The sequence below is a fragment of the Struthio camelus genome, chromosome 15, assembly GCF_040807025.1.
Source record: "Struthio camelus isolate bStrCam1 chromosome 15, bStrCam1.hap1, whole genome shotgun sequence".
NCBI lineage: Eukaryota > Metazoa > Chordata > Aves > Struthioniformes > Struthionidae > Struthio > Struthio camelus.
The window spans coordinates 9,824,248-9,839,748 of record NC_090956.1 but is presented as its reverse complement, the minus strand read 5'-3'; the positions used below and the strand labels follow the sequence as shown (position 1 = coordinate 9,839,748).

Genomic DNA, 15,501 nt, shown 5'->3' with positions numbered 1-15,501 from the left:
TTCAAGTCACTTCAGCGTTGCAGGAATCCATCACTCCTTTTATTTGGAGCCTTTTCTTCACTTCCCCTGTTTTAGATTTTGTTGACACTGATCGCTTTGGGCATGGGGGTGAGGAGGCAGCTGTGGAGGCTAACCCAGCATCACAGGCTCACGCTCGAGGAGAGCAGGGCGCTAGTAGAGTACAAGACAGGCACAGATGAGACCTGGTGGAGTTAGCAGCAAGGTCACCAGAGCATACCTGCCTGGGTGGTGGGACACCTACGCACAATCCTTGGAATACAGGTGTGCTGTGCCATAGCTGGCAGAAGTGAGAGGCCTTCAAAATGCTGTCAGCTTAGCAATGGTGTTGTATTTAACAATGGGAAAATGTCTTCATTATTAGTAGTTTTATTTTACTTGTAAATAAATAGAGGATAATTTAAGGCATTGTTAATTTTTTTTTCTTTTTTCCCAGGTATTGTTTTTGACCTGTCTTTCACAAGCATCATTATATTCCCTCTCACATGGTGTCATTGCAGTTTTGTGAGGTGTCCTTTTCAAAACAGGCATGAACCTCCCAAGGAGCATTTTGTCAGCAGATGGAGAAAGTTTGAGCATGGGCACAGAAGATATGGAAAATAAATTATGCAGCATCTGAGAACAGCTCAACCTCCTGGGCTCAGATATGGGAAGAAGAATAAAGGGCCATAGAACTATAGGAGTTAAAAGCACCTGTGAGTATCCTCTTGAATTTTCACTCTATTTTTTTTTCCTCTTTGATAAAAACTGATCTTCAACCAATCACTTTTTTGAAGACTTTGGGGGGAGAAGGGGGTCCTCCCTCAAGCACCATTTCTGTAGCTACAGACAGAGGGTATTGGCACGTTGCCTTTGTAAGGGGAAGCCCCACACTGAAGAACTGTGGTCATGTTTTTCAGCACCTCCCTTGATTTCTGAAGTTTCCCTTATTTTTGGCAGTGCTATATGAACACCTCTCTCTAATGATCAGGTAGAGCAAATCTAAGATACGCTCTCATTCCCCAGAGGAGAGAAGGGGTGGGAGGGTTGCCACATTTTCTGTTTGCTGATGTATGAGAAAGCCTGCATATTTGAGGATTTAAATGCACTTTTTATATTCTACCTGTCTCATATGTCAGCAACTCAAATTTCATTTTTTCTATTTTCCGTGGACAACCAGAGAACTTGATTAATGTGAAATCACGTACACATTCAAAGCAAACCCTGATGAAATGAAAAGACTGTAGATTTTTAATCAGACTGTCAGAAATAATTTTTGTAGCTCAAACCACTAGTACACTTATTCTAGGCAATGTAGAACACTCTGTGAGAAACAAGCCCTGCTGCTCTGAAGAACTTAGAGCATGACTGCACAAGGATCAGGGTCAAGGGGATATCATCAAATATCATCACCTCCATCTTAGAAATGGAGTCAGAGTCATAGTGTATTTTGCCTAAAGCCAGGAGTAGATGTGGCGAAAGTGGGAAGAGAATCAGAAATCAGAAATGTTATACTTTGGGAGACTATTTCTCTTGAACTCATTAATAACCTGAATAAGTCACTGCTGTTTTTTTCATAGCGCAACTTACTGAACTAAAATATATGGAAACGTGAGCAGAAGTGATTTTTCGCTAGTACAAACGTGTTTAGCAGCCCTAAAGCATTCTTCAAGTGTGTGTACATGAAAGCATGATGAGTTAGTTAATTGCTGTTGGCCTCCAATTTCATCCTGTAGTCTATATTGGTGGTCTAGTGATTGCTGCAGACGTTGTGAGTCTGCCTGTTGTCACGCTAAATACCGATTTTCTAGCTGTTAGTTTCTGGCGTGGTCAGGGAGTAATTTCAGCAGTCCCACTTTTCATCTTTCACTGCGTAGGCTGCTTTTACAGTTTCTCTACAGATATGTAATTTTCTCTCTGGAAGACTCTTCAGACAGAGGATGATTTTGTGTTTCACATACTAGAGTGGAATTCAGAAAAGCAGGATGTTAATATTGCTTCAGTTGCAAACTTTCTTGTGTGACCTTGAATGAGTTCCCATTCTCTTTCCCAGTGCCAAATACAGCCCGTAATCTCGTGTGTCAACCTCTGTACTTTTAAACTGAGCTAATCTAATGTTTGCAGTTTGCAGTGTACTTTAAGATCTTCCGCTATGCAAATGCTGAGGATTATTCTAGAGTTTGGATCTTTATTCAAAGTATTCAATAACATAAGCATATATGAGACACCTACCTAAATGGCACATGCTATGTGTCTCTGCAGCAGGCACCTGCAACATCATCCACTGACTCTTGTACCTGCCCAGACATGTGTTTCCAGTGTCCTGCTCATTTTTGGTATGTATATTGTGCAAACAACTTAAGTGACGCTTTTCAGAAGATTTAGTCCTAAGGTCTGACACTGGGATTGCCAAAGAAGCCTGCAAAGATGAGGTACCCGCATCTTGCTATCTTTCACGCTGCATTAGGTTCCTGTAAGAAATGTAGTTGTGAGATGCACCTAGTCTGGATGGTTTTGAACTGTTTGTATTCACCTAGACTAGCCAAGCGTGGAGAGGAGACTACTGCATGTTGAAATCAGTTCTTAGGACAGGAGTACGTTTTGGATATTGGCTTTGTGAATGAGCTGGTTTACTCACTGATTTAAAATCAGTTGTGCTCCTCCTGTTCCCTAGAAATCACCATTCTTATGAGCTACTTATTTGGACAAAAATTTCTGCTTTTTCAGTAACATCGCCTTCAGCTTTTGTGCCTTGAAAAGGAGATGTTTGTCTTTAAGAGTAGCCCCCATCTTGCCTGTTAAATGTCACTATCTCAGCATGAATTGTCAGTCACAGACTGCAGGAACGCTACGGCCAACCCAATGCCTCACTGGATACGCAAACCTTGTGCAAGAATAGGTAAACATCACTTTGTATAACTGGGAGCGCGCTTGGAATACAAAGCAGCAGCACAAGGTCTGTGTGTTTATGTCCTTAGGTTATTCCCCATGTGTACCCAGGGACTGAAGACTTTTCAGTGAACAGGACCAGCGCTGATATTCCTAAAGGTGTGGGGAGTCGAACATTCATTAATGTCTGTGCCCTTTCCTGGATGGTTCTAACGTGCAACAGAAAGTGGCAGTAGCATGTGCTCGGCAGCAAGTCCAGGTTCCAAAGTATGCAACCAGCAAGTTAAAGGCTTACAGAGCTAGAGCTCAAAGGGACTTGAAGAGGTCATTGGTCTGACCTAAGGCAAGGTTAACCATACGTAAATGGTTCTTAACAGCTATTTGACTAAACTGGCTTTAAATATTACTGTGAATAGAGATACCAGAGCCACTCTGGGCATTCTCCTCCAATGTCTCATTTGCCTTCCAGCTCAAAGGTGGTCTTTATCCCTGACCGTAAAGAGGCTCTGCTGTGTTCAAACCCGTTGTATTGCTGGTGGACCTGAAGAACAGTTTAGTACCTACTTCTTTGCAGGAACAGTCAGTGTATTTTAATGCATTTTAACATGTCTCCTTTCAGTCACCATGTGGTCAGTTGTTTACGTGGGCTGATGCACTGCATTTTACTTTTGGGCAGTAGGTGTGCTGTGTTCCTGCCTTTTGGGGCTGGGAAAGCCTTAGACGTGAGTGATATTCACCACGCTGTTTGGAAGAACCGAGGGCTGTTCTCACATGGAGAGATGTGGGACAGTTGCGCAATTCTGTGAAAACCATTCTGACAGTAAAAAATGGCAAAGATCTATGAAAGGCTTTTCTCCTGCCTTGAGGAGAAATGAATTTGGAGATGTGTTTTCCTGCATTCGAACAGTGCTTGATCACAGTTGCTGTCCTGCTCCTTCTTCACCTAGGAAAATTAGAGTGCAGTAAGCTAACATATGACTTGAAATGTTTACAGTTTGTAATGATGTGAGGTTGTGATCATGTTTGTGAGTATATTTGTGGATACAGTTTATCCTTCCTGTGGGGACTTATTTTCATCAAAGTGGTTGGGATTTTTTATTTAGGTTTTCCCCTTTCAAAGATGTGCAAATCAAACTAAAAAGCAACACTTATTCTGCAATTAACGTCAACCAAGAATGCATAGTGTAAACAGTAAAACTCTCCCATGCAGACAACACCAAGCTAAGGTCCGCTTTCTGCTGATGGCAAACGCTCTATTTTCCCTATGCTAGTAGGCATTTGAATAATATTTAGAGCTGTTTAGCAGGGAGGGAGATGCCACAGACCACGTGGCAGAAGTGTGAGCTTTGAGGTCAGGTGCTAAGAGCACAGGTAGGGCATGTAATTCAGCGAGGCAGGCAGCATGGCCTGTGTCCCCAGGAAGGTAGGCACATTGCTGTGTGCTGCTGTCATGGTTTTCAGATGTTGTCCTCTGTTCCTTCCCAAAAACACAAAGAAAAGGTGGAACTCCTCTACTTCTCTTCCTCCCCACCCATTCTGTGTTGCCCCTTTAGTTATTTCCTTGCTGCAGAAAGCAACTGAGATGAGGGTAGGAGGGAGCCAGATTTCTGAGTCAGTACTTTGTGTCCATGCTGGAATCTCACCCTGTGTACTTTGCTCAGCTGTTAGTATAACCTCATGCCGCTTGGCAGAAATCAGCATATCTTTTTATAGTAAACACTGGCTGAAAGAAAGCAGGCGCGGGACACAGTGAAGGTGGAGCTGAAGGGCATTAGGAGGTCTTGATAGTCGCTGGGCAGAAGGCACCAAAGCAGGCCCCTCCTGATGAGTATTGTGGGACTGGTAAGTAGGTAATGATATACTACAGTGAAAGGGTTGGGGTTTTCTCACAGCAGCTGGGTCTAAGGTAGATCCTAGAGCACTGAATCAAAGTTTGCAGCTCAAACTTTTCTCCATCTTGGTACAGCACCAGAACAAATCCCACTTTCTGGGAAACGTGGGATTCCTTCCCATTCTCTTAACTGTTTCTCTAGAATTGAGAATGGGTCAAAAGGAGAAGAGTCTCAGGTCCTGCATTAATTCTGAATTTCTGAAACTAATTCCTGGCAGCCCCGCAGATTTGCTGTGTGATCTGGGAAATATTGCTTTATCTCTTGTTATCTCAGTTCTCTTAATAGTTCCATGTTCACATGGATTGTTTATTTACATAGCCTATTTGAAGGAGCAGGACATAACATACTCGGACATAAAATATTTTATGGCCTCTGTGTGCAAGTGCATATCCACATCTTATCTTTAGCCTCTCTGTGCTGTGGCAGTGCAAATGATTACAGTAAATGAACCAACTGGCTGAGCACTGTGAACTCAGGTTTCCCTCGTCGCTACAGAGTGGTCTCTCTCTGCCCCAGTGGCTGGCTAGTGGTGGGACTCCAAAGTGAGCTATTGAGAATGATGCTGGTGATTTCCAGGTGATATATCTGGGCTCTGGAGCCAGTCAGTCTTGTGACTGATTTCCTAATTTTCTGCAGGGACTGTAGATGCCTGTATGGTTTGTGGGAGGAAAGGCAATCCATGAGTTTCCGGTAAGCCCTTCAGATAGACATGACAACCTTGAATCCAAACTAGAATCCAAACTAGATGACTGGAGCATGACGAGGTTGCGGAGCAGTGTTTCATCTCTGGCTTTTTCAGAAGATGAGGAGTGGAAGGGGAAGCTCTGTTTGTCCTTTGCTTCTAAAGAAAGCCAGTAGTGAGGGCAGTGGGATATCAGAGAGAGAGGGAGAGGGAGAGAAAGAGAGAGAGACAGAGAGAGAGGTCCAAGACTCCACCCTGAAGCAGATGGAACAAATCTTGATTTAGATCTCCCACATCCTGTGAGTGCCCAAATCCCTGGACTACTATATTCTAAATAATTCTTTCTTCCTCTCTCATTTCTTTATTGAAATTTCCATATGTCTGCTTTCCATTTGGCATGGGCTTACATCTTGAAACTTGACTGCTTTCTGCAGAATGGAGTTGTTGATCAGTTCTACCAGTACTACTGAGGCTTGGCTACAAACTTTGCTTAGTCCTGGGCATTTAGGTTCTGTGGTTTGAATCACTTCTCATAGAGCTGCAAATAGAGCTTACTAGGGTTTTTCTGGTTAATTATTTTTCACCAAAGTAACACATCTTCAGAGGGGTGAAAACAGTTCACAACTGCAGGCTGAATTTGGCAAATAGCTTTAAACCCTCTACAATTAAAAAAAAAAAAAAAGTCTTGCTTAATTTCAACACTTTCAAAAGTGTTTTTAATCAACGTTTAAAGAAATTTCCAAAGTGATTGTCCTAAAAGTTTTTAAAATATTTAAAGCTTCATAAAATTGTTTTGGGATGAATGAAATGTGTGGTATGATCCAAAATTATTTTATTTTGTTAGTTTATTAGATTGATTACTTTATTTTTTGTTGTTGGAAAAAATACAAGTTTTTCATTTCAGGTTGACCTACATTTATTATTGTTGTTGTTATTCAGGTTTGGTAGGGAGGCAAAAGAACAAATTATACACACTTCTGCTAAATTAGGATATTGCCTTAATTTCAAACATCCCTTTCAAATTCAGGATAGATTTGGGATTTTCAGCATGTATCTGTCTCTATTGATTCTTTCAAATAAGTGCTAGTTTGAAAGGTGTTTGTATAATTTAAGGCTAAGAAGCTAAATAAAAAGTCCGGTGGGTGTGTGTACTGAGCTCAGAGAGTAAGGCACAGTCGAAAGTGGGCAGATCAAGGTCAAGCGCAAGGAACAGAGCCAGGGCTTTTGCAGTCATAATGCAGATTGAAGAGTCTGCTGCCCATAATCCTTAGGCGCTTCCATAATATCTCAGAAAATGTTCCTGCTTTAAGTAGTGTCCTTTCCTGCTTGTTTGGCAGAAATGGCTCTTCCTGGAAATCTCCATTACTTTTTAGTTACATTGCTGTCTCCTACAGGACTACCTTATCTCTATTGCTATCACCTCCCTCCTCACTGATCCTAGTACATGATGTTTAATATGAAACGTGAAGTCTCTATGCATTTTGAGCTCAGTCCTGCTATAAGCGGAATGATCGTTCATGATCCAGTAAAGCACTAAACACAAGACACATGCATGAAATCATAGGCACATCTGTTCAAATTCAGCATGAACGTCGGTGAGCGTCTGGAGAAGGGATGGAATGAGCATTGCCCCATGAGACAGGGCTCTCTGATAGGTAACATGAAACGAGAGAAGAATACCCTGAAGGATTATTTCAATGCAAAACCAATATTATCTCCAGGCCACTCTGAATGGGGAGTGCTCCATAACTCCTCTTGAAATCTTGCACCTTGTGGTACCATGAGAGGAGGGGGACACAGGAGGGCAGTGTAACCAGAGCCACCCCATCTCCTTGCATCTCACTGTGGAGCTGTGGGACTGTACAGGGAACCCATGAGGTTCAGTGCTGTGATAATGGCAAATGGAGGGGCCATAGTTCTCTTCGGATCCCAGGTAAAGCCATGCCCAGTGAGTGTTTACATCATCAATATTTATCACATCTTTAAAAATGTGGGGAAAAAAACAGCTGAATTCTTCTCCAGCTGTGCTGGTTGCTGTGGAATCTGCTCTAAAGCAACATTTGTTCTCTGAAGATCTGCACAGAGATCATATAAGGGCTTATTATGACTGGGGCCACTGGTAATGAAACTCAGAAAGGCCTTTGAACTCAGCCAACCTCCTTTGATCAGAAATTCGTGCCTCTCTGCCAGGCAGAGGCTTTCCTTGTGCCCTGTCACTCCATCTGCTGTTCTGTGTATGGGAATGGGAAAATGTGACTTTGGGCACGGGCCGGGGGTGCCAAATTGCTCTCTTCAGAGACAACGTGGATTTTTGCCAGGTTAAAGAGACTGTAACGTGGCCCTCAGATGTGGTTCTGTGGTCCAGCTAAGCCAATGTAGCAGCCAGCTGTCCCTGGACAGCTCTCCCACTCGGGCCAGGTATTCGTATTGTTTCCTCAGCACTGGCCAGCGAGCCAGTTCAGGGAGATAAACCAGCAGATAACTAACCCTACCAAAAAGTGCTTGGTTCCCTGCCTGCTCAGCTGAACCGGTCGGCAGGAGCACTAGAGGCGTGCTGGTGCTGGGAGGGGTCTGGCATGCACAGTGCAGGACAGCTGGCTCTTCTGCCCCGTGGCAGCTCTCCATTATGTTGCATTACCTGTGCATGGAAGGGCACCCTCAGGCTGGGAGGCACGACTTGCAGCACACAACCCCCGGTGCTGTTTTGCTCCGGCAGTGGGACTCTGTGTTGCAAGCTGAGCGCCAGGAAATACAGCTCCATGTTTGCGGAGTGGGAAGTGATGTCACGTCTCAACTTCTAGAGGAGTGATCACAAGAATATGGCTTTTGGCATTTGCTTCTTGCCATTTTTTTTTTCTGTAAGGCTCTGAGATGCAGCTCATATGGCCAGACCTTCTAACTGATAAAATTAGTTACTCAGAAAGCCCCCCTTGTTTCCTCCCCTTATGTAGCACACGAAACTAATAGAAAAAACACAAGCCTGCCTTCACCTAACCAAGTGCTAATTTCAGGGAAAGAGTTGCAGTCCTATGTAATGAAATTCCAGACACCCGAATGTTGTAAAGAGCTGTTCCCTGAACAGGTATTTAACCACCCCAAAAAAGAATAAATGATTGTAGTTTTAGTCAGAAATGGATACACAGACAAAACAAACAAGGAGTACTGGAGGACAAAGCAACAGTAAAATAAGCATACGTTAGTGCCTCAGCATTAGTCATGCTCTGCAGAGCCGTCAGGGTAAGAGACAGGGGAGGTGGATACTCACAGAACTCCACCAGCAGATACTTCGTTTCCTTCAATGCTCGGTCAAAGTTGTTCTTTTTCAGCAAGAGGACATTGTTCTCCTTTTTGATTTTTGGGAGTTTGGCTTTTTTTGTCTTTGTTTCGTTTGGACTTATGCTGTTTACTGCTGGGAAACCTGTGAGAAACAGTAATGCCAGAAAGAAAAACAGATATGTCTTCCTCCTGCCCGGCCTTTATTCGCACTGTGAGAAAGAAGGAAAGGAACACTTAAGTGGCAATGTTTGCTGCTCAAACGGCAGCTTAGTTTTGCTGGATCAGCCAAACTAAGTGGTTGATAAGGCCGATAACAGGGTCTACCACCAGTGGAGCCAAATGTAGCTCCTCACTGGAAGATTAATGCAGTTAATTACTTTCTTATTTTTAGCAGCATTTGGAAGAACAGGTTCAGTGGAGAGGGTAAGTTCTTACTGTTCCTGAAAATAACCAGAATATCTGGAGAGAAGGTGAGAGAGCATGTGAAGAAATACTTGACCAGAGAAGCGTGAGTGTTGATTCATAATGCTCTTCTCTAATTAGAGAACCTACTGTTGTGGCGATTACCCAGCACAGACCTAGAGACACAGCAGTAAGTGAAGTACCTAGGAAAGTATTTGATGGCTGCTCCTCTGGTTAATATTTGGTTGCCCGTTGCACTTATGAGCTGCTTATTGTGGATCTGATTCAGAGCATGGTGAACTCGGGGAAAACTCATTGCTTTGAATGTGCAGTTTTAGTGTCTGTGTTTCTCCTATGCCTTGTCTATGAGGCTCCAGTCTCTTCTTTAAATAAGTGCCGTGTTACAGCTCAAGGAAAGTACTGCTTTGTGGGTTAAACCAGAAGATTTTGCCATTGGCCTTCAGTGGTGGCAAAATTTCATCCAGCATGAACAGCTTGTGTCCCACATTAATCATCTAATATCTACACAGTAAGCTGAAGGTACCAAACGTACTAGTTCATTCTTAGGACAGCTATAAACTGTGTGTCTAATAGTCTGTGTATGAGGCCTCCTTAGCTAGTCTTTTCCAAACACGTTAAGAAATATCTTTACAAAAATTTAAGAAGGTGCCGTTTACTAACAAATTATTGTTTCTGTAAATATTTGCCAATCTGTAGTTGTAGCAGAAACATCTTTGGCCCAGCCTTAAACTGTGCTGAAAGTTGGGGCTAACCTGTACACCCAGTGCTGTAGCCTCTCCAGAAGAGATCAAACATCTTCTGGCGGTTGTTTCATTTGTACAGGCAAGGACTAAGTTGACTTGAGGGCAGGTTGGTCCAGATTAGTAGAACCAAACTGACCATCTAAAAAGCTTCCTCCAATAAACAAACTCCTTTCCTCCTGAAGAGAGGAAAGCACTGCTTCACTCTTTCTTGCCCGTAGACTAAAGGGTGAAAAATATGGTAGGAGGAGTGAAAGGAAGAAGTGTTCAGAATTGTAGTTGATCTTGTAGTCGCCATATTCTTGGGGCTGGCAGATCACATTCCAGATTAGTTTTATTTTCATGCCAGGTGTGAGTGGGGTTCGGTTTCAAGTGAACTCTTTCTTATCACTCTCAAAAGCTTTGGGTCATAGTGCGCCTTGAGACATGCCCTGTTATCACTCCTACAGGGCACCTAATGGGATAAGGAACTGTGTATTCAGGCTGCTTGCAAGATAGGATCGCACATAAATACAGCTGGAACAATCAGGTACTAAAGAAAAAGAAATCAGGAAGGTAAGAGTCTCCTGTTTGACTTTGTGGTCCATAACAGGCTCTTTTCCAAAGTTGTCTTTCAAGTAAGATCCTAGGAGGGTAAAAAGTATCTTCGAGGAGAGCAGGGAAAGACCAATAAGTGCTCTTTGGTCTACAGAGGCCTTTTTGTAAGTTAGCCCAGGAGGCAGCCTAAGGCTCCTGGAGCACACGTAGGATGACACAAGCCATTTGCTTGGAGAGTTGATTTTCCCCTGGCTGCCACTGAAGCAAATCAACTGAAATCCTTCCTAGAAACCTCCAGTTGGGCAGTAGGCACCATATTGGAAAGGGCTCTTGATTTCTATGTCCTGGAAGGAAATTGAAGTAAGGAAAGGAGGATACAGAAGTCGATCCTGCTGGAACATGTTTCCAATGAGGAACGGAGTTACAATTTTGTAGAGCTGAACAGAAAATTGAAATTTTAGGAGTATAATATCTTATCTTAGGCATACAGCAAATTAGGTCACCATTTCTGCACATGTGTTCATCAATGCTAACTAGATCTGGCTCTCTCATTTTGTGGTTTATGGTTTGAGAGCGCTGTGGAAAGTCTGCCTTCTGCAGAACTCCTGAGGCAGCCAGCAGGAAATGTCAGGTGCACTGTAAATACAAGGGTTGGGCCGTCAGCTTTGTGGCCATTCACACCCCAGAAGTTGCTTTGTGCTCAAGAGCCAATGAAACATGCTTCATATGTGAGCAAATTCTGTTTCCGTTTTGGATTTGTCTCACAAATGTAGAGATTTTAGAGTTGATGTTAGTTACTATTATTTGTTTGAACGCTTTGAGCTGCCACTCTACAACTACACTTGGAATACGTAATGTAAAGGTGAACGTAATTGCATAGTCTCCCTGCAAGATGGGTACATACTATTCCTTATGAAACAAGGAGAAGGCACAGAAAGATTTAAAAGCTGGCTCCATTGAGTTGGGGGAAAGGTTCCCGTAGATTGAACAGGATGTAGATCCTTAAAGACTTAGACTCACACCAGACTGGGTTCTGGATCTGTGAGTAAAGATCTGATTTTTTTGGCTTCCAGAGTGGGACTTTAAATAACTGCAGTATCATCTGTTTTGTCTCTTCCTGTATTTTGTGTAGGCAAGGCTAGGAGAGACTGGAAGTGGTAGAGTTTTCTTTGCAAGTATGTTTTACATGTAGCTTTTTCTAAGTTGCACACCTCTGCTGAGGTGAAAAGCAAATGAAGGTCTTCAGAATTTCACCTTCGCTTGCCTAGTGTTACGTCGTCTTTGCCGTGATGGATGTTTTAAGGGTGAGGAAATTGAGAGCTTCTGAAAAACTCGTACAAAGAAATAACAGCTAAACAAAAAAAGAGTTACAAAACCTTTTAAGTCATCATATAGTAGTTTCCAAAATAAATGCAGCATGGGAAGCTGCAAAATAAAATACAAAATCCCATGCTTCCAATGGAAACAGAACTCTCAAAGAAATAAACTAAAGTCATCAGATTTATTGGTGTGTGTTTAGTGTGGTGAATCGCCATCTAGTGTGTATTTGAGACATAGCATAATTACGTGGATCATTTTTAAATCAATGTGGTAAACAAACTACCCTCAGCTCAGCACACTTTCTAACTAATGGCAGTGCATCGTTTCATTAGTGTTTTTCCATAGGCGGTTTAAAGTGAAAAGTAAAACTTATAGAAAGCAAGAGCTAGATATTTAGAGAAGGACTAGCAAGTGAAACCGTAGAGATGAGATATGAGAGACATTCATCAGCTGATAAACTGGAGGACAGAGATTATAATGAAAAAAAAAGTTTACAGTCTCTTGCCAGAACAAAGAGTTGCTTAACCTCATGGGGGGAAAAGGAGGAGAGACAGACAACCTGTTCATTCAAGCTGGTTTGCATGAATTCGTCCAACATCACAAACTAGATAGCTTCCAACACCCAACTGTTTTAAAATGTTTATTTATTTATTTATTTCAGATGACTGATCCTTGTAAGTCTTCATCTGATTTTTTTCCCACTGCCTGATAAATCATCATTTATCATGAGAACATTTGTTAAGTTATGGATTCCTCAGTGCTTGCGGATTCTCAGGTCACCTTGCAAATTATTCCATGGATACCACAGGCTTCTCACATCTCAGATTATTTCATATTATGATTCTATAAACCAATGTGAAAAGGAACTGCCAGAATATTTCAACTTTGCAAGTGATGTCTTGGATAAATGGTCACAACTGGAAAAGGTAGTTTCTTTTACTTCATAAACATCAGAGGAAATCACAATGACGTAAATCAATTTTACTGATGGATGCTGGATAGCGTTAGCTGCAGTATTAGTATTTTCTTTGTCAGAAATGCAGATATCACTTAAGGAACTACTTGCCAAGGATGATTTACGTAGTCTGGAGTTAATTTGGGTCGTATTAAACATTTTAAAGTTCGACTTCCTGTTTTAATTTCTTCTGCTGCCTTTTAGAATGGAGGAAGACCAGCAAATCCAGCTTTTTGGTGGATAAGTGATGAGAGAGAGGAGGTGAGGTGGAGCTTTGAAGAACTGGGATTTCTGTCCAGTAAGGCAGCTAATATACTCTCTGAGGCGTGTGGTTTGCAGAAAGGAGACAAAGTTATAGTGGTTCTGCCTCGGGTCCCTGAATGGTGGCTACTGAATGTAGCCTGTATGCGAACAGGTGAGTAACCTTCCTGATCTCTTGGACGGAAAGAAAATAAAGAGAAGAGATGTGAAAAACACACTAAATTAATTTTAAAAATGTAAACAGCAGTGAGACTACTGTGCCTAGTACAGTTCATCTCTTTGAGCAGCAGAAGAATTGGCAGCACCCAGCAGGGTCTGAAACCACGTTGCATTAGATGCTGTGCAAACACCAATCAGTAAAATCACGTTCTAAGTAGAAGCCAGTGGAGGCTGAATGCTTACAATCTAAGGCCAAATTTGGCTAGTTGTGTTATCAGTGTGGACATTTTTAATGCAGTAAATTATATAACCAGACCATTTAACAATTCAGTATAATATACTGCCGATTTATTGTTACCGTTTGGCAAATTCTTGGAAGAATTTGACCCTGTTGCATTTTTAGTAGAAATTGGGTTGAACAAAATATTTGCTAAACATCCACGATGGAACAATTCAGCATCAACAGGGACATGACCAGGTGATTTTGTCCCGCTTGTTAGCTCTGTGACTCTTGCAGGTTACAAATGGAACTGAGATTGAGGGAACCTAATTCTGTTGATCTATCCAAAATATCCTGCATCATGACTCGGGCATGTCATTCAGAATCTCAGTGCCTCAGTTTTCCAGTTGTAGAACTTGATAGGTGTCTCCAAAGGTGCACGATGACTGAAATCAATCATTTAGAACAAGTCTGCCATAATCCTTGGGAAAAGGAGGTATAGAAACCCAGTACATTGATCTTTTTCTTCTGAAAACTTGATTTCAGTCATATCGTGCCCATTATCCAGACCCGTATTTGTTTGTGTTACAAAATAAATCCAGGCTTGAGGGATGTGTTGACTGAGCTATATGTTTAAATACTTAAGGTGCCTGACTTCCGCCTATTTATCCCCCATCAGAGATATTAATTCCTTATTGAAATGAACAATGGCTTTATCCCAGATGTAAATACAATCCGAATGCTGGCCTCATTCATATACTCAATTAAGTAGATAATAATCTCACCATGGACTTCCTGAGTTATGACTCATAAAGAAGGTTCTGAAAAACACTCCAAATCTAGATCTCACTGATGATGCAGATACCTTTAATATAGATGACGCAAACACCAACATCAGTGTTGCAGGATTTGGGGGCTTTCAGAAACGGTTAAGACCTGGCAGGTTGGGTCTATCCCAGGTCATTCCTTGGCTGCAAATATCCAAGTTCTGCCTTCATACGTGACTTCTGTTTTTCAAGGAATAAATTCTTGGTGGCTGACTCAACTTTTCTATGGCTGGGGTCATCTCATATAAACATAGTAAGGAGGAATGGTCATTTTTCTAAATTGCTTCTTTTTTTCCCCAGGAATTGTGTTTATTCCAGGAACATCCCAATTAACAGCCAAAGACATTTTATACCGACTCCAGGCTTCAAAGGCCAAGTGCATCATTACCAATGATACACTGGCACCTGCAGTGGAATCTATCATGCCTGACTGCCAGTTTCTGAAAAGCAAAGTAATTGTATCCAAAGGCAACAGAGATGGGTGGCTGAACCTCAAAGAACTCTTTGCGTGAGCATCACCTGTCTTATCAGCATCCCTGTGAGACGGAAGAAGCTGTATCAATCAAGTGACATTGCTGAGTTCACGAGGAATCCTTTCTTTTGGGATTCATTTCCAAAAGACAGACAAGTTAAATTTTTACATCCCTGTGCCAACGCATTGTAATCACTGTATTAAGTACAAGTCTTTCCAACACGCTTTTGGGGAATTGGGTACAGGTCTGTCAGCTTCTGATTCAGCAGCCTGTCAGCTTCTAAAACCTCACTGCTTCTGCAGTGATCACAAAGCAAGCGCACTGAGTACTAGTCCTGCAGTCATTTTGTACCTGTCTTCTAGAGTGCAGCCTAATGCCTCTTGAATTCAACCAGAAGATATCCATTGCTGACTCTGGGTGCCCAGCTAACATGATGTCAGTTATTTCTTTTCCTTGACAATCTCAGTAGCCCAGACAGTCTGGATTGCTCCTCAGTCCCTTTAGCTTAAGCCTAAGACCATAGTCAATGCTTCTGTGATGTGGCCTCCATTGATTTCAGACTGGGAGACTGTGTATGTTGAGGCAGGAATTCTTACATTTACCTGCTGTTAGCCACAAGCACCTTGAGAGCCCTTACAAAATAGTTATAGATAAAGACACTGGAATATGCTCTAGGTGCTCACATCTTGAAGGTTACGATAATACAGAGCACGGTTGTGACTAGTAGAATGCACTCTGTCACTCTTTCCTGTGATACCTGATTTATTTTGTGAGCTTAAAAAATTTTGGACCAAACATTTTCCTATTTCTCTCCTAAACCTTAAAAAATACTACTTCACTTGTAAAAAAA

General features: G+C 42.1%; 1 protein-coding gene across 7 annotated transcripts in view; it reads left to right on the top strand.

Annotated features, from left to right (window-relative positions):
- Positions 1-15,501, top strand: part of LOC104149672 (acyl-coenzyme A synthetase ACSM4, mitochondrial) — an 85,589-nt gene that overhangs the window by 62,169 nt on the left and 7,919 nt on the right. The window contains exons 1-6 of one of the 7 annotated variants that reach the window (XM_009683419.2): positions 4,601-4,728; positions 5,415-5,468; positions 10,349-10,454; positions 12,418-12,682; positions 12,916-13,126; positions 14,479-14,686. In XM_009683419.2, the coding sequence (XP_009681714.1) occupies positions 12,482-12,682; positions 12,916-13,126; positions 14,479-14,686 (620 nt within the window). In that variant the 5' untranslated portion in view covers positions 4,601-4,728; positions 5,415-5,468; positions 10,349-10,454; positions 12,418-12,481. Of the gene's footprint in view, positions 1-545; positions 714-2,217; positions 2,334-4,583; positions 4,729-5,414; positions 5,469-10,348; positions 10,455-12,417; positions 12,683-12,915; positions 13,127-14,478; positions 14,687-15,501 lie in introns of those variants that run through there. The other 6 variants (XM_068908502.1, XM_068908500.1, XM_009683420.2 and 3 more) reach the window with 6 other exon arrangements.